The 18,458-nt window shown below is 36.8% G+C and overlaps 3 protein-coding genes across 8 annotated transcripts in view; 2 read left to right on the top strand and 1 right to left on the bottom strand.

The window, feature by feature from the left end:
* Window positions 1-4,775: 4,775 nt before the first annotated feature.
* Window positions 4,776-5,337, bottom strand: LOC111592758. Of its 2 annotated transcripts, none has more exons than XM_023305159.2 (2): window positions 5,185-5,337; window positions 4,776-5,119 (listed from the first exon to the last, which is right to left on the bottom strand). In XM_023305159.2, exon 2 carries the CDS (start codon window positions 5,111-5,113, stop codon window positions 4,832-4,834), a length of 282 nt encoding a protein of 93 aa, XP_023160927.2. In that variant the 5' UTR covers window positions 5,114-5,119; window positions 5,185-5,337; the 3' UTR covers window positions 4,776-4,831. The 2 variants fall into 2 exon arrangements, with proteins under 2 accessions (XP_023160927.2, XP_023160926.2); XM_023305158.2 differs by having other exon boundaries at window positions 5,218-5,337.
* A 6,217-nt stretch (window positions 5,338-11,554) lies between these two features.
* The window catches only part of LOC111592753 (FH1/FH2 domain-containing protein 3), a 47,944-nt gene continuing 41,040 nt past the window's right edge, over window positions 11,555-18,458 (top strand). For 3 of the 5 annotated variants that reach the window (XR_002750988.2, XR_002750987.2, XM_023305150.2), the window contains exons 1-2: window positions 11,558-11,625; window positions 18,388-18,438. Coding sequence is in view for 3 of the 5 variants with exons in the window: in XM_023305150.2 (XP_023160918.2) it covers window positions 11,605-11,625; window positions 18,388-18,438 (72 nt within the window). In the remaining 2 variants the exon portion in view is untranslated. Of the gene's footprint in view, window positions 11,626-18,387; window positions 18,439-18,458 lie in introns of all 5 variants that reach the window. The other 2 variants (XM_023305151.2, XM_023305149.2) reach the window with 2 other exon arrangements.
* LOC111592754 lies at window positions 12,964-14,195 on the top strand. Its single transcript, XM_023305155.2, has one exon. It carries the CDS (start codon window positions 13,249-13,251, stop codon window positions 14,122-14,124), a length of 876 nt encoding a protein of 291 aa, XP_023160923.2. The 5' UTR covers window positions 12,964-13,248; the 3' UTR covers window positions 14,125-14,195.

The raw sequence follows: 18,458 nt of genomic DNA, 5'->3' as shown, positions 1-18,458 counted from the left end.
TTTTTTTTGGCTGCCTGCCGCCGAGTGTGAACGTATTTTCACGTCAGTTGGCGGAGCAACAAAAATAAACTCCAACGTTCTTTTTGTTTTCTTATTTTTGCTTACCTGTAATTAGCCGATGTCATACACACACACGCACACCTTATTATGTCTATGTGTATGTGTGTGTGTGCGCTTGTGCTTTGCGGTTTTCATTTTGTGTATCTGCCTTTCACACATTCAAATAGCTTCCTACATGATAGAAATATCGAACAAATTCTTTTATTTTATTTTTATATATTTTTGAAAATCTTTTTTTATACTTTTTCTAGTTATAACTTAAAGGTGAACTACTGAATTATGTACATAATGTATAATATGTACAAAAGAACATAATTATATACACACAATTTTCTTATAAAGCAGAATATTTCTCAGCGGACAAAATAACAAAATATGAAAAGAAACAAAATATATATATATATATTTTTTTTTTTTAACATTATGAAATACAACGTTTCAAAAATTATAATTTATGATGTTTATTTCATGTTTTATTATTATTTATTAATTATTATTTTCAATTTTTTAGGCAATAAAAGTATTGTATTATTATTAAATTTTCCTTTTTTTGCTGAATAATATTATATTATTTGTTATAGATTTTGTTTATTATTTATTATATTATATAACTATTATTTAAATACAATCATTTCCAATTACTTATATTTACTTGCAAAATATATTATTTATTATTGTTCTATTTTTATCTGACAGTCAATTTAATAATAATTAATTTCGTAATATTTCTTTTTGTTTAGGTCTTAAGTTTTTCATATGCAAAATTTGTATTTATTGCAAGGTCTGCTAAAAAACATTTGGCTATAGGTACATTATTTTTTGCTCATAAATAATAGACATAAAACACAAGAAAAGAGTTTGATTGACTGAAAAATGCTCGTTCGTAGTCTAGAAATATATTGAAGATTTTAAGCAATACATTGAAATACAGAAAGATATACTAAACTGTATGTACGACATACAATGTTAAATAAACGATATACGATATGTAATGACATATACGATATACGATACGATACACGTTATAATATACACGACATGTAAAATACGATGTAAATTATATGTTGTGTGACATACGATATACGATGTAGGAGAGGAGAGAAACTCAGTTGATCGTAGCTCCATTATTTATCTTAATTCTTGATTAACACTCGATTTGTATGTGTCTCATACAACTTCAACCAATACGCTTTATTTTGCCGCTGCGAGCGGGCATAAGACATGCTGGCATGCTCGCATTGAGCGAATCCTTGGCCATGCCATGCGATCTGTTTGGCCTGGCTCATTAGCTGCTTTTATTGGCCAATATTGCCAAGCAGACAACTGGCTGTCATTCTTACAATTGTTATTTAATGGGCAGCCGAAGAGATGCAGATAAATGAGCAAATTTATCTGTATCTGTATCTATATCTATATCTTTATCTACATGCATATGTATATCTATTTGGAGTGTCATATTTGTTAGCTCAGTTTTCCAAAAAGAGCTTTCTTTGAGTAGAATTTGAATTTGAATTTGAATTTGACTCAATGTTTGAGCAGCTTCTCACACCTGTGCAAAGTGTGCTACACACACACGCACACACACTAAACTTAAGAATGATTTTTCGCTTATTTTTAGCATTTGAATTTAGCGTTATTTTCAAATATGTTTTTTTTTCTCCCGCTTTTCGCTTTTGCTCATAATCATCTACATTTTCCACACACAATTCACCTGAGTGTATAGATACACAGCAGCAGAGGCCATATAGACACGACTATATTCACGCACGCACATATATATATATATATATATTTATATATATGTATCTGTGAACATATGTATATAAAGTTGGCTGGCTGGCTAGCTTGCTGGCTGGCCATTTCGTATCTTCTAGATACTTAGTGCTGGCCATAATTTTATTTATTTTATGCATGTGTATATACTTTTCTGGGCTCTAGAATAATATTTAACATTTTGAGCGCTTGCCACATTTTGGAATGTGTAATAAGTTAAAAATAACATGGCGAATATGTAGCGAAGCACTAGAAAAAAGATAAATAAGTCAGCTAAATATAGACGAATGTTTTATCAGAAAATCGAGGTGAGCAAAGTGTGGATTCGAAACAAATTGCAGGTAAAAACACAATACGTTTTGATAGCACACCTGTCTACAGGTATCCGGCTCATTGCTCAGCATTTTACAGATGCGCTGAGGTCAGTGCTGAGCAGAAGACGATGGAGCAGCAGCAGGAGCTGGTTGGCAGGAGTAGGGGGCGTTGCTGTCTCCTCCATTCGCTCGCTTGATCTTCTTTGTGTTTCATGTTTCGTGCGCTACGACAAAATTGGGTCAAAATTGTTATGATCACACACACACACACACACACACAGGCACGCCTGCTATGCAGTTATATATAGCAACAGCTTCTATGAGGTGTTTTCCTGCTTTATAAAGTGTGTGTGCCCATTTGACGAGTGCTACGCTGCGCGGCGCTGCGCTTTTATTTTTGTATTTGTTTTCCGACTTTCGACTTTTTGCATGGCTCACTTGAAGTCTCACTCACTTCAACTGCCGCACCAAGATCACACTTGGGGCATGCCTCATCGAGCCCGCGGCTAAGTGCTAACCAGCTAAGCTCAAGTGGGGGTGCCCCACTCGAAATTCCAACCGACGCCATAAATAAACACTTCCTAATGCATTTGGGGAAACAAACCAAACAACGAACAACATTTCCCCAACGCACCTTAATGCATTTTCTTTTTTTTTTTGCACACAATTTGCTTTCTTTTTCGGCGTTGACAACTTCAAATCAAAATTCTAGATGATTCACACCAATATAGATATAAATATATATATTTGTCTATTTATTTGCTTATTTGACAAAATGTGTTTATCTGATTCTTCTATACGTTGTGACGTGTGCCCTGCCAAGGCAAAAGCCTGTGACTCATCTGCTTGTAGTCGTCTATATCGTTCAGATACTATATAGCCTAGTGGTTTGGTATAAATATCTAATGTCTATGTGGGTGCTGCTGCTACAGCTTTTGCCAACAGCATGGGAAAATGCAATAAACAAATTTTTAGTGTTAATTGAAAATTGGCAAATTTTACAGGCGTTGCATATTTAAAAACCATAGATGTATTTTGTAATATAAATTTTCAATTATAAAGTAAACAATTTTAGATGCTTAGGAATTAAGATACTATAATGAAGCTAAAGATAAAGATACTTTAATGTGTAACATATATGACATATAATATAAAAGGAATATATTTCTTAAACTAAAACTGGATTTAGCTAATTTTTACTATTTATAGTTCTTTACTCAAATTTTGAAATAATTAAAAAAATTATTTTTCTATCGATCTTTAGAAGAGTTTATATGTAGTCTGCCTGCGCATACAACTACAAAAGTTTTTGAATTATTTGACCATTTTTTATTTATTTTTTATTGCTTAGTTTGAAACTCATGAGTGGCAAATACACAATTGTATGTAAGTGAAAGTAAATAAAAATTAAAAAAAAAAAAATTATATAATATTACAACTTGCTTATTTAAGACTTATTTCAGTGTATATACAACATTTAATGTATAAACATCTTTAAACCATTATTAATTTTTTATATTTTCACTTGATGTATAACAATTATCGACTGCATAATACTCGTTCACGGTCAAAAACAAAAAAAACAGTTGAATCTTTTTTGGTATATCTCAAGAGAAAGCTTTCAAAATCATAAGTGCATAATATTGAAGCTTCAGTCTTAGTACGAAACATTAAAAGATATAGTATTTCCCGACTTGTCATGTTCAAACCCAATATACTCTTTAGACTGCATGAACGAGCATCAAACTATCTGACTTATGTAAACATTATAACATATTTTTTTTTCTATATATCTGTCTACGGATCTGTGTTTCTACATTAAAAATATTTGTGAAAGTCTATATTTCTATATAATTCTATATTTAATATCTGTCGGATCGATGTTGTCGTTGCACACATGTTGGATTATAAATTAAATTTTTATGCAATTTGAATTTTCTTTGACGCTGCATATTTTCGGACAGCCTGATTAATCATCAAAACATATTTGCGATTGTCAGCGATAAATGCAATGGGAATTTAATTAATGTCAGCGGATTGCATTTTCCCTCTGTCGATTTGAATCAAATGCAAAAAGTTGCCTAAAGAATTTTGTTTTATTTTATTTTTATTTGTTTGTTATTTTGGTTGGACATTAGCTTTTGCGTCATTTGTTTTTTAAATAGTCTATGGCATATATTTGGACCTGCATGCCAAGATACATATCGTATAGTTCTGAAACTGTCTGTCTATAAGTAGACAATTCGAATTTTTCTTTATTAAAGCTATAAATAGCTTTTCTAAAAATAAGTTTTACACATTTTTATTTAATGCAATAATGATATATATGGCCTCTTTTAATAGCATACTTTCACTTAGAGCATTTAAAATTCTGTATTGTTTAGAATATATTTTATTATTAATTTCTAGAAAACTTTAGTTTGCAGCTTTAGCAAAGACACAAACCAACCGTTGCGATTGTTCTGTGCACAGCTAAATTAACAGCACAGCACAGTGTGGTTTATCAACTGACATATAGATGGCGTTATATAGGCAACACTATAATTTGACGTTGCAAGATGCTCCCAAACATTTCCAACAGAAACTTACAATATTTTACTACAAAATGTATTATCTTAAAGTGTGCATGTTCTACTCATAATTTTAATTAAATAACCATAACAATTTGATACACTTAACTTATTTTAACTAAAGAAAAACTCAATCAGATTGGTCAAACGTCGCATGCTCACATAGTTGACCAGCACGATGTACGCATAGCAGGTGTAAATGTATGCCCACCATTGAAAGTGCAAGGGATCCTTGGCCCAACGACCACCGCCAGCCATTAGACCGCCCAGGCCATTGGGCTGCAGCACATGAGCATGATGCCGTTCGCTGAGCAAGCGGCGAAACACGGCACCGCTCAGGTAGACAACGCTCAGCAGCAGAATGAGACGGCGCAGGTGAATCAGCAGCAACACCATCGCCAACTGTTAGCAGGCACATTTGTAAATATATATAGGGAGAGAGAAAGGGCTGTCACTGTGTAATTTACTTAAGATTTTTTCATTCTTTATCTGGCACGCACTTTTCCGCACTTGAGTTTTTCGCAATTTCCTCACCCGAACGCCCAGTTGTGTGTGAATTTCGCAATCTTATTTATAATTTTCACGTTTATCTCGCTCATTCCTTTGTCTTTGCCATTTTGTTTTCGTCGCAATTTTCTGTTTTTATAGCTGGCAACGCTTGGGAAAACTTTTCAGAATAAATTTTTGTAGCTAAATTTAAAAAAGTTTATTTTGTCAAGCTTTTGGCGGCATATTTGAGATCGTATTAGGTGAGAGAAAGCTACTTTGAATAAATCATAATATACGTTGGAAGTTTACTTAATAAATCTCTATGCAGCAAAAGATCTTAAACTCTTTTTAGTGCTCGACATAAATTTCAAATGCGAATCGAATCCACTTGAGGAAGGGCATAAAGAATAACAAACTTGAAACGCTTCAAATGCCTTTCAGCAACCTGGTTCAGCATTAAGTAAATAGAATAGAATAGAATAGAAATCACTAGGCACGACTATATTGCGTATACTTAATGCGTATGCGTAATATTTGAGGCAAGGCACTTCAGCTCCAGCGCGCGGCTAACCTTGAACAAATCCAAACAAATTAGACGTCGCCCATTGCAACATTGTGTGTGAGGCTGGTTAAGAACAATATTTAAATTAAATATTGGCACACAGCAGCAGCAGCAGCAGTGGCAGAGGCAGCGACAGCAGCCAAATGCCATGAAAGATGAAAATGTTGCAACGCCCCACCAAAAAAGCTGTAAAACTCAATGAAATGTTTGTAGTCCAAAACGAAAAGGAAAATCAAGAAGACTATGTAAATAAAGAGCAGCAAAGAAAAGCGAACAAAAAACGGTATTAACTGCATTTCTCGATTTTCATTTATTATTTTTAGCAGTGACATGGATAAATGGAACAATCGACACGCAGCGTTTTATCGGCTAAAAGCCAAAGAGATTTACTCGACCAGCTTCACAATGTGGCACCACAGAGTGTGGCAACACGAAGACGAAGACAACAGCAGCAACAACAACAACAGCTGAAGCAGCTCTGCCTTTTGATGAACTGTAACTAGGTTAAATGAGGTCCGATCTTTGTTGGCTCTAGCTTTATGAATTCTTATGACATTCCAGAACTCTAAACTTAATTGGAGATAATATTGAAAATTATGTGAAAAATATTTATTGACTTCGAATGAAGTTCTTTCTCAGCTTTGACAGAGACTTACTTAGTCTATAACTACTGCAACTCAAGTAGATGACAAGTTTCCATTTTTTTTTAAATATAACTAGCAAATTTTTAAATCATTTTGAATAATGTTGAAAGAAAGAACAACATGTTTGTTATCAAAGTGAGCTCAACACTCATACTTAAGCAGCAGCTGGAATGAATGCAACTCAGTTGAATGATGTGATAATGATGATATATTTATAACAGTACATATTTATATATATATATTTATATATTTATAATATATTTTGGAACTTTTACAGAATTCTGGTAGAGACTGAATTTTATAGTAAGTACTTTAAACTTAACAAGCTTGAGGAAAAATTAAGCTTTAGCAAGCAGAGGAAAATTTGTAGAAAACATTTTAATTTGAGCTCTTGTCGCACTTTCAAAGCCTGTAACTCAGTCAAATGTTGCTTAAATTTTAAAATTCATAACTTTTCGAATACGTACAAATATCTGCAATAATATAGCATTTAAAATATATTAACTTAATTTTCAGAATAGATGCGGAATATTAAAAGGAATATGCAAGTGCTAGTTAGAATTTAGCTTGAAAGTGGGAGTTAAGCTTCTGTTTTAACTTTCAACAATTTTAAGTCAGCGCACAACCTTAAACAGCTTTGAAAGTGATAACTTTTCCAGCTTGTCTAAAGAGCTTCAAATAACAAAAAATGCTTTAAAAATTGTTCGGGTTTTTATTGCGTTATGTGAAAAGTTTGGTACAAAATTGATTTGGCATTTCGCTTGATTCTTAGTCAACCATATTTTAACGACTCTAATTCATTTAAATGCCAAACAATATATAAAAATTAAGCTACTACTTTATCAAATAGACATGTTCGATCCATCGACATTCAAAATATTTCAAACTGCTTATTGAGCATTTAAAAATATACAGAAATATTCAAGTAAAATTTGACTTGAATTCGAGTTCAGATTTTACTGAACTTTCGTATAACTCCTAACAAATATTCAATCTTCCCATTATATACCTGTTCTAGCTCAAGTTTTGTCAAGCTTGTTGTCGACGACAACGCAAGTGTCATTCGGCAACATTCTGCAGCATTACTAAAAATGTTACGACATAATATACAACTTGAGGCAACAATTTGATGGTGTTTTATGGGCAGGCAAACAAATTGCTGCAATGCCTCACTCGACGCATCCACACGCAGCCACGCCCCCTATGCCCCGCCCCCGCCACTGCCGCACACCCGCTCAGCTATTAGTTTTATTAACTTGTGTGTTGGGTCGCTTGATTGCATAATCTGTTTGCTGTTTGGCTAAGGCCAAACATAAATTACAAATTCAAAATCGTAGAAATGATTGAAAGGCCTGCGCCTGCCAGTTTCCCCCAGCCAGCAGCTCCCAATAGTGGCTCCCGTTTTTCTTCGCTTTCCCAGTTTTCCCAGTTGCATCTCGATTGCCCACTGGCTGCTCCCGTGGATTGCCGGGTCTGACTTTTATGGCTGTCGGTGTATTTTTTATGGCCTGCCCAAAATTCATTTCTCGTTTTGAGGCAAACGATTTTTTTTTCATACTCGCTCATGATGTGATGAAGAGAGTATATTCGTTTTTACTTTTTTGAATTCAAAGTAGAGAATTTATATATATATTTATATATATTTATTTATATATTTATTTATATATTTATTTATATATTTATTTATATGCGCGCTGTGGGCATAGCAAATTTGAAGGCATGAAAATCCTTTACTTTTGCTATGTGCAGCTAGAGGCTTGGTATATAAAGGCTATAAATATATATAATTATGTGCATAAGGGTCACATTAAGCATTAAGGACTATAAAACGAAGGCGTATCCACTTGAGGGCGTGGCATATAACATATAAATAACTGCAACTGCCAAAGTCTTACAGCTGACACCACTAAATGTTGTAGTTAAGTTGCCCTTCAGCTGCTCTACAGGTGGTTCAAGCCTTTTGGGGCGTGGTATATTGTATATTAAATATTTATTATTCATTAAGTTAGGCACTGCCGTACCATAAGCGCGTATTATGCAGTCATGTATGCCCATGCGCAGCGTTCTTACTTGTTTTCTCTTTGTTTTTTTTTTCTTTTCTCAGTTTTCGATTTGTTTGCATTTATTTCTGGGGCTGCGTTGGCGTTGCATTTGTTGCTGTTGTTGTTGTTGTTGGCGTCTCTCACGCATTGTTAAAAAATATTTGTGGAAAGCATGCAAAATGCACGCTCTTTTTCTGCTTCTTACTTTTTGTTGACTGCAGCGCTGAAAGCTATTTGTATCTGTCGGTCAGATTAGGTTAAGTTTCCGCAGCCCCGGCGTCAGCATCCATTGCAACCACTGCATGTCTTTCATCAAAGTGTCGAGCCACTTTGGCTCGCCCTCAGCCCCCCACCCCGCCATTTGTAGCCACCCTTTCCAATTGCTGGCTATTAGCTATTGATGGCCGCTTGGCTTTTCTTCAGCTTTTCCTTTCGACTTTTCAGGCAATTTAGCGTCTGTGTCGCGCCGTTTCTGATTTATGTGCAGGCCAGCAGCATTTGGCTTCATTCGTTTTTGGCACATATTTAGATATTTAGTATTTAAATGCTCACTAAAATATATACAAAAACCCAATACTCGCACGTTCGCCTCGCCTCGACTCGCGCTGTTCGCCATGTGCAGGCCAAAAGGCAATCTTTTGTTTCTGATATACCGAATAACTAAATTTTTGAATGGACGTCATCTTAGCTAGCCGCATGCTTCCGGTGCCCCATTCAATATATATCTCCCTCTGTGTGTGTGTGTGTGTGTGCGTGGCCGGCAAAAGTGGCACACAGTTCGTTATTTTTAAATGAAGAACCAAATATCAGTGCAGAGAGCTGCGATTCTATATGCATGGCTGTCTGTATGTACTTGCCGCTCATATCATATGCACTTTATATATACACTCGTGGCAAATATGTGTAATAAATTAATGACACTTGCTCTAGGAGGGGCCACAAGATCCACGTATATATATACAGATAGTCTCATATGCAGCTGAGTTGTTGATGGAGGCAAGAGTGCATAATAGGAAACGTAGAGCAATTGAGCTGCGAGAGCTCTAATATGTAAAGGCTGCTTGGCTTTATAACTATGTCATGCATTGGCATATGCAGAGAGCTGAAATCTATTCGAGTTTATAACAATGTCATGCATATGGCAGGGCTGCAGTGACTTCAGCCAGTCAATGGCTCACACGACTGAGTTTGATTTGTGAAAATAGTTTAATTGGTGTTGAAAAGTAACTAAAAGTAAAGTACTTGGCTTCAGCATTGAACCAAGCTGAAGATAATCAGCTTGAACTTGTAAGTCAAATGTTTAATCTAATTTGCTTCAGCCTTAAGTGTTCCTTGAAATCTATTACCATTTAGCACAGAAAAGAAGAAATGCAGATTGTAACTCTTTTTTTTTATTTACTGAAATGCATAAGTTTTAGACTATAAAGCTTTCCAGCAGGTTGAGCAAAATAAAAGTCAATGGTTTGATTCAGGCTGCGAAACTGTAAGCCCAAATGGCTCGGCTTCGGCTTGGCAAATCTGGCGCTGCAGTTTGCAGTTAGTAGTTTAAAATGAAGCAATTCGGGTTCGAACCACAACGCTCGAAAAACATAGTATATGTAGTATATATATATAATATGTAGTATAAGTATATAAAGTATCGCGTGCCTAAACTAAGTAACTCAAGAAGCTTTTATTTCTAATTTAATTTACTATAAATAAATCGTAGTTTATAGTTTCAAAATCCTCAGTTTAAACTGCGATTCCAAACTAGATTAACAAACACATAAATATATCACAAATAGCTGATATCTAATGAAGTCTAATCTAACAGTAAATTATTGTCTGCTATTCTTTATAGTAACATATATATATTTATTTATTTATATATATATATTTATATATATTCGTGTTATTGCGCCCACTCATTGATTACTCACGATTCCAAATATATATGCAATCATATATAGAATAAAATTTATTAATATCAAAATATATTCTATATACTATTTTTAGGCATATTTCGCTGCTAATCAGAGTCGAAAACGAATGCAAAATTTGTACTTTCAATTCAAAAAACGCTTTCAACTATATAAATTCTAACAGATGTTGAAATAAAAGACGAATCTCATTACGTACGAATTTTTTTGCCAGATCTACGCGTGGCTATATACAACAACAAACAGAGCAACAACAAAAATTTGTATTTATTTGTTTCATTATTGCAATTTACAAACGCAACTAAGAGAGGGAGAGAGCGAGAGACAGAGTGAGAGGGAGAGGCAAGCAGCCTGCCTGGCTGCTGAGCGCGAGAGGGCAATGGGCGATCTCTCGATACGAAAATACACACGCACAACTCAAATACAAAAGAAGAAAAATACGAAAAAAAAACACACACAAATTTTTGTTGTCGGGGTTAAAATCTCAGCACAAGATTTTCCACAACAGTTTTCCTTTGACAACGCGCCGAATCGCACACGAATTCAACGCAAACGCGCGACAATTTCTGTGCTGCGTTTTTTGCTAAATTTAAAAATAATCGAGAAAAATAAAACCAAAAAAAAGTCAAATTTAAAGTATAAAAAAAATGAAATCGAAGCGACTCAGCGCATAAATAAAACGAGCCCGTGACGTGTTGCATTTTGCCACTGCCACAGCCGCTGCCACTGCCACTGCCTCAGCCTCAGCCTCAGCCTTAGCCACAGCCTCTGCCGGCTGCATTCTGTGTGCTGCTCCTAGGGCATGGCTGCTGCTCGAGCAACTCACACTCCTTTAGCTTGCACTGATGCTGCGTGCCGGCGGATTATGTAAAGTGTGCGACGTCTGTCACAGTGCCTGCAAAAATGCAAGCGACAACGCGTTTAGCTCGCAGTAAATTTCTCGCATCCATTTTGCATCCATGGCAATTGAGTGGCCAGCGCGAAACGTTGCACTAATTGTCAACAGCAGTTAATTTGTTGTGTGTGCCTACAATAAAAAATATAAATTTATAAATATATATATATATATATATATGAGTGTGTGTGTGTGCATAAAAATATCTATCTATCTGTGTTAAATGCCATGAATTGTTGAATAAACAAAGCAAGAAAACGAAACGTTAAAAAAAGAATTAAAACAAACGCAAACGCAATTGCTGCCAAAAGCAGATGCCAAAATAACGTAATCAGCATGTCATCCTATCGCAGTTATGTAAGTAAATTTCAAACTCTTTGCTGTAGCTGTAGCTGTATCTATAGCTGTAGCTGTAGCTGTAGCTGTATCTGTATCTCTATCTGTATCTGTATCTATTGCTTGCAATTTTCGCTAGTTTGTTTGTTTCTAATTGTTGCTGCAGCTCATGTATTTAGTGTCTAGTTTTGCGTCGCTTTTCATAGCACACCCACACCACCTTATGCCATATTACGTATACGTCTGCCCAAACACTCGTCTAATTGTATCTACAACAAATTTAGTTTTTCCTTTGGCCAACTTTTGTTTTCGCCAACTTTTGTTGTTGTTGTTGTTGTTGTTGCGAGCTGAGGCGTGTTAATGGCCCAGTTCCATGTTAAACAATTCCACAACTTTTGCATAGTTGTTCAATTTTTTTTTGTTTCTTTGGTAATTGATATTTTTTGTTATTTTTTTTCTGGTTCTGTTTTTCGTTTATTCAATGATTATTTTGAATTTTCATTTGAATTTCATTTCTTCGAATCGCCCGATTGAATTGTAATTGTATATCATTTAGACATTAGCATGATTTATGCTTGATATTTGTTAGTTTTGATTGGCTTTAAGGTTTTATGAGCTAAATATGGCTTATTCAATATAAAGTAGAAAGCAGCATCAGTTTGACATATGTTTGTTATTGTATTTACTATACTTAGTTAAAGTTTAGTCTATTTATTCTATTCTATTTTTGCAAAGAAGAAAAAACAATCTTAAGGCGCCTTTCTATGCAATTCTCATAAATTAAAAGTTCGTTACTTAAGCGAATGTAGATTGAATCAACTTTGTCTTGCAGCCTTGGTTTAACTGCTTTTGAGATATGTAAATAAATTAAATTGAGATATATATTAAATATATATTAAAGAAAAGAATCTGTGACTTTTCTCGCTTCAAGCTAGAAGTGGACATGTCGATAGCTTGCCTAAAAGTGTAAGCTGAGTCTTGACTACTAAAAACTTATCAAGTTTTGCTGTCCTAGCTTAATTAACATAAATCTTCAAGCAGATGCCAAGTATCTAGTACTCACATCACTCCATCTATGCCAAGCATTTGTATATAGCATAAGAACTTTGAGAACTTATTTAGTATACCTTGCCCTGCAGCAGTCTTTCTCCCTATTGTGCACCTCTCTTCACACTTTCAAGCCATTCAGAACGGCATCCTATTATCGCATCAGCGGGGATAGTCTTAAATGTCGCTGTTCACGACTTTATGTGACCTTTTGACGCTGGCTAAGCACTTGGGCCATAAATCAATTAAAGATTGTTTCGATTGATGGGGCTCGGACGAGTTTTCATAGTTGAAGTTTGCTGAGATGTTGGAGGCTGTTTATTTTTAGACAGTTTCGTTTTGAAAAATGCTCGAAAAAGGGGAAAAATTAATTTTTTTTTATTGTTGTGTCGTTTGTAAGTTGAGTCTTGGTGAACTGTCCTGCTGCTGCGCGACTTTTATGGCCCGAAGGAAGCTGTAACTGTGTATGGGGCACGCATAAAGCGGAAAGTGGATTGTGGCAAGTGGGTGGCGCATTGGCCACCTAATTAATAAACCGAAGTGTGAATTGACTGTGTGTATATAGCCTGTATATAGTCGCCAACTGTTGCTCCAAACATGTGTATGGGGGGAGGCCGGGCGACAGTTAACAATTGTTTCTCAAAGCTATTCGAAAGTCGGATTTCAGTACACAACATGCCCAGACGACGACGACCCCGTTGCAAGGTGAAGCCGTTGATAGCGCTGCACGACGACGCGGCCGGCGACAGCGAGGCGAGTCAGGAGGAGCAGATCGAGAGTAAGAGCGACGATGTGGACATGCCAACCGATACACACGATCCGCCAACCAGTGTGCCGGCCAGCGATTGGGAGTATCGTCTATTTCCGGAGCTGCACAATCAGCTGCCCTCGCTGCCCACGTTCACGGATATCTTTGGCCAGCATTCGGATGTTTTGTATCAGGAGAGCGTCTCGGCGCTGCTGCCAGAGACTGGGCAGGGGCAAGTGGCGGGACAGCAGCAGCAGGAGCAGCAGGAGGCGGAGCCAGCTGCTGTTAGCCCGGCCAGCCGTAGCAGCACACCGGAGCAGCTGAATGGCACGACGCGAACATTGCTGCCGGACATCTTTGGCATTGGCGGGCTCGTGGCAAATTTGCGCGCCTCGCGCAGCAACAATGCGAACGCCATACAATTGGTCACCGGCGAGGATCTGACCACGTATGGCCTGGACCTGGCCAGCCAGGGCGATATCTATGTGCACTTCAATGGACCATTCACACAGCAGCCGGCCGGGCGCAGCTCGGCCAATTGCGCCCTGGAGCTGGGCATGCGCGGCATGCGCGATGCCATGGACAAATATCCATCGAGGCCCCCAATCTGGGAGCCCTTCGTGCCGGAGACGAGAAACTTGGGCCTGATCCTGCCGCTAGACTCCGCTCCCAAGCTATCCATGACCAAGTTGTCGCAGCCGCCGTCACACGAAAAATCTGCCTAGTTTTGATATCATTGATTTGGCAAACTTTCAAATTGCTGTTCGCTTGTTTTGGTTTATTGTCATAGAAACAACAAGAACAAAACCAACACCACGACCACCACCAACAATAACAACGACAAAAACAACAAAAACAACCACAACAACCACAACAACAACGTTAACGACAACAGCAACAACAATTATTAAACTTAGCTCAATTTTATGCTGGCTACGACTGCATCTACATATGTCTATATATATGTGTATATATATATATTTATATTTATCTATATCTATATAAATGTATGTATGTATGTATGTGTGTGTATATCGATATATGTATGTATGCGTGCGTATATAACGGTCTATATGTATGAACGAACGTAACGCAACGCAACGCTGACACCGAATGACCAAATGACCAAATGACGAAAACTAAAACAATCCAAGAACTGAGTGCAATAGAAGAATTTTTATTTTAACTAATCATATACGTGTGTGTGTGTATGTATGCATACACATGTGCATATATATGTATGTGTGTGTGTATGCATGTCTACTTCTGGGTACCTTTTGCTATACAGATTTTTATATATTTTATACGATCTCCATCACAATTTTCCACGATTTTGCACCGTTTTCGTCTAACTCCCTTTTGGCATTCGTTGTTCTGCTTCTCCATTCATTCTATTCGCAAATGTATCTCAACTTTTCCTTTAAATTCATCTATGTCAAGTAATTTTTCAAATAAAACCTAACCAGATTATAATTATCTATTATTCACCTTTTTGCGTGGATATTCTTTTGTTTCCAGTTCAATGTTGAAGGCTTAAAGTTTCCCTTTCCCGTTTTCCAACACTGCATTTTTTTTTTTATTATTTCTTACATAATTCTTAGTTGCATCTGCGAATGGAATAAAGCCTTTCTAAGCCTTTTTTAACATTTCTTTTTATCTCTTATCTCTCTTATCTTATCTCTCCCATCTCTCTAATTTTGATTGAGTTGAAATCATAGCAAAGTTAGGTCATGTTATAGACATTTTCTTTTTGCTAGGCAATATGTTGGTTTTTATTTATTTTTAAGCTACTTTTTCTTATGTGAAATATGTTAAACATATTTCCTGTGGAATGCGATCAAAAAGTCTAAAAAATCGGGAAATTCAAGTTTTTTTTATAGATCAGATTATATTTCACAGAGGTCGGGTCGTACCTGCTCGTATTCAGTTGTGTTTCTTCTACTCTCTGTCTTCTTATCTCTCTTTCTTTCTTGATCCCGCTCTCTCCATATATATCGCTATCTTTCTCTTCATCTCTCTCTATCGCTCTCTTTATTTCTTTGTCCTTCTATCGCTCTCTCTCTCTCGCTCCATCCCTTTGTCTCGCTCTATCTCTTTCTATATCTATCAATATCTCTTACTCTTTCTTCTGTCTTGATATATCCTAATTTATTCGCAGTTCTCTCTTTCTCACTTCCTCTCCCTCCTTCCTTTTTTCTCTCTTATTCTCTCTCTCTCTCTCGCTCTCTCTCTCTCTCTCTCTCTGTCTATTATTTCCTATTTAATTAGCAGTTATGTTTTTCTCTCTCTTTCTAAATTACTATCTATCTCTGTCCTTCGATTTCCCTCTCGGCCACTTTCAGAGCAAATTGATCAATCATTGCTTATATGACATTTATGTATATGTATATATATATTTATTATTACTCATTAATTTACAGGGTATTTCTTAGTCTATCACGTCTGCTCTCAGTTGCTTTATTACTTGTTGCGTTTATTCAACTTTTTAAAGCACTTTGTAAGATTTCTATGCTGCTGGCATAAAGGCAGATTGCGTATATATGTATCAGATGTGTATATATATATATATATTGTGCATATCTATCAGATACGCGCATATATATACATTTTTGACACCAAAAACTAAAAATATTTTGAGAAGCAGAAGAGAAAATAAATCATCTGTCTGCTGCGATGGCACGCGAATGTTTTTTTTGCCTTCGAGTAATTTGATTTCGTTGGCCGCATTTGCTGCCACATTTTGTTGCATTTCGCTAAATGCACATTTGTAACATTTGCTCGATCTCTTCGACTTTATGGGCATTACCAACTGACAGATAGGGCCGACGTTTTATATCCTGCCTGGGCAAAGCCTAATTGAGTTCGCGTAATAACGCTGTCAAAAGAGTGAGAGGGAGCGAGTGGCAGGGGAACACTCTCTGCTTGTGGCATGCCACATGGCAATAATCAGCTGCCTCTCCAGCTTCCCCCTCTGCCACTTCGTTTACTTTGCACATTGTTGCGCTATTTGCATTTGGCATTCCATTTCGCTAGCAACAACAATTAAATGCCTCAGCTGCCCCGCCCCCTCTTGCTGGGCGGGCGGTACTTAGGAGCCGAAGAAATATGCATTTTTTATGGCACATGTCATACGGACGGGCTAGAGAGGCGCCAGCCCAGAGCTCCAAGGGAGCTAACCAAATGGTAACCGAGGCAGAGCCCAGCGCCAGCCCCGAGCTGCAGGGCGAGAGGCGGGTCGATCGAGAAGCAGCAACAGCGAGGGGGAGTAGGGGTATTCAATAAGCATCTAGACTGGAATTTCATGCACGAATCAGAGTGGAGCATTCGTTATGGCATTCAGGTAAATCGTTGATTTTTATGGCCACTTTAACTGCGACTTCATTTGCCCTCAGATTTCCAATTTGGAATTTTCATTAGAGCATTTTTCCTCGACATTCCTCGACATTTAATAGCCCAGGCGTATCTAGAACCTAAGTACTATTAATATTAATTGAGGACTCGCTTGCCAAATTTCTATAAAAAGCTGACATGGATTTCGCAATATGAATTCGCTGTCTGGCAACGCAGCAAGAGATGTGCAAAGGCAGAGTGAGAGAGAGGGAGGAAGGGAGGTTGGGCGGGAGGTGCAGGGTTTAGAGATGGCTTTTCCTTCTAATGCACGCAGATGTTGAAATTTCGATAAATGAATCTGTTTACACGTCTGAATTAATTGAAAAAAGGGAAAATAGAAAGAAATGCGTGCAGCAGCGCCATTTAATTGAAATTGAAATTGAAATTGAAATTGAGTAGAAAACGCGAGCGAGAAACGAGTTCAAAGCAAGCCAAAAACCATGTGGGGCCTGGGCTCTATGGCCTGGGGCCGCGGGCAGTTGATGGCGTTGATGTGTCTGGCATGCCTAGCTCATCCCTTGCCACAATCGGTGGCAGATAATGAAATGAGCTGGCGAATAATTGTCGAATGCATCTCAAGTTCGCAGCGATTGCTTTTCATGTGGCGAAGCTGAGAGCGCCAATCGATCAAACTCAATTGCAGCTCGAAGTAAAGAAGAGAGTAAATATTATAAGAAATATATGTAAACTTCATTTTGATTGAAAGAGCAGCCTTGATTTATGGGCTCATCTGGTAGATGTGCCAGAGCATTTTCAGATGTTGCAGATCTGAAAAGCCTTTGATATCATGTTAATCTCACAAATATACAACTTTTTCTCTCCATCATTTATATTCTCCATATTTTACATACTCTACAATTCGCTGTTCTTTTTACTTGTTTCTCTGTTTCTCTGCTTTAATCTACTGTCTCCATTCAGCTCTCACTCACTCTCTCTGTCTTTGTGATTTGCTTTAGTCTTAAGAAATAAATAAATAAAAATCTCACTCTAAGTTCTTCTCTTTATCTCCTTCTGCCTTACACTCTACTTTACTCTGTCTCACTCTCAACTCAACAGTCTCTTCTTCTCGCTCACTCTATCAGTCTCTCTGTGTATCTGATTTGATCTGGCTCTCTAAATTTCTCTATCTGCTTCTTTCTCTTTCTCAATCTCTCTCCTTCTCTTTCTTTTTCTTTCTCTTCCTTTCTTTTTCTTTATTTCTATCTCTCTATCTTTTTCCATTGAACTCCATATCTCTTTATTTTTCTCTCTCTTCCTTTCTTCTTCTCTATTTCTCTCTCTCTTTTTCCATTGAACTCTATTTTCTATCTCTCTCTGGCTTTCTGCATTTCTTTCAATCCCTTTTTCTATTTCTAGCGATCTCTCTCTTTGTCTATCTCTATCACTCTCTATCTATATCTCTTTTTGTCAATATTCTCTCTTATTTTAATCTCTCTCTGTCTTTCTGTTAATCTTTTCTTCCTTATACCTTCCTCTTTCTCTATCTCTCTATATCTCCTTCTCCTTCTCTATCTCTCTCTCTCTCTCTTTTCCTCTCTCTTTACAATATAAACCCATATTTTAATTTTTAATATATTCTCCTCCTCCATATTTTACAGGCACCTTGGAAATCGAACCTGGGCAGCTCATACAAGCCGAGCAGCTCTACAGTAAGTTCTAAGCTTTCTCC

Source organism: Drosophila hydei, unplaced genomic scaffold (genome assembly GCF_003285905.1).
Source record: "Drosophila hydei strain 15085-1641.00,03,60 unplaced genomic scaffold, DhydRS2 tig00008135-arrow-pilon, whole genome shotgun sequence".
Lineage (NCBI taxonomy): Eukaryota > Metazoa > Arthropoda > Insecta > Diptera > Drosophilidae > Drosophila > Drosophila hydei.
This window is presented reverse-complemented; position numbering and strand designations above follow the sequence as displayed.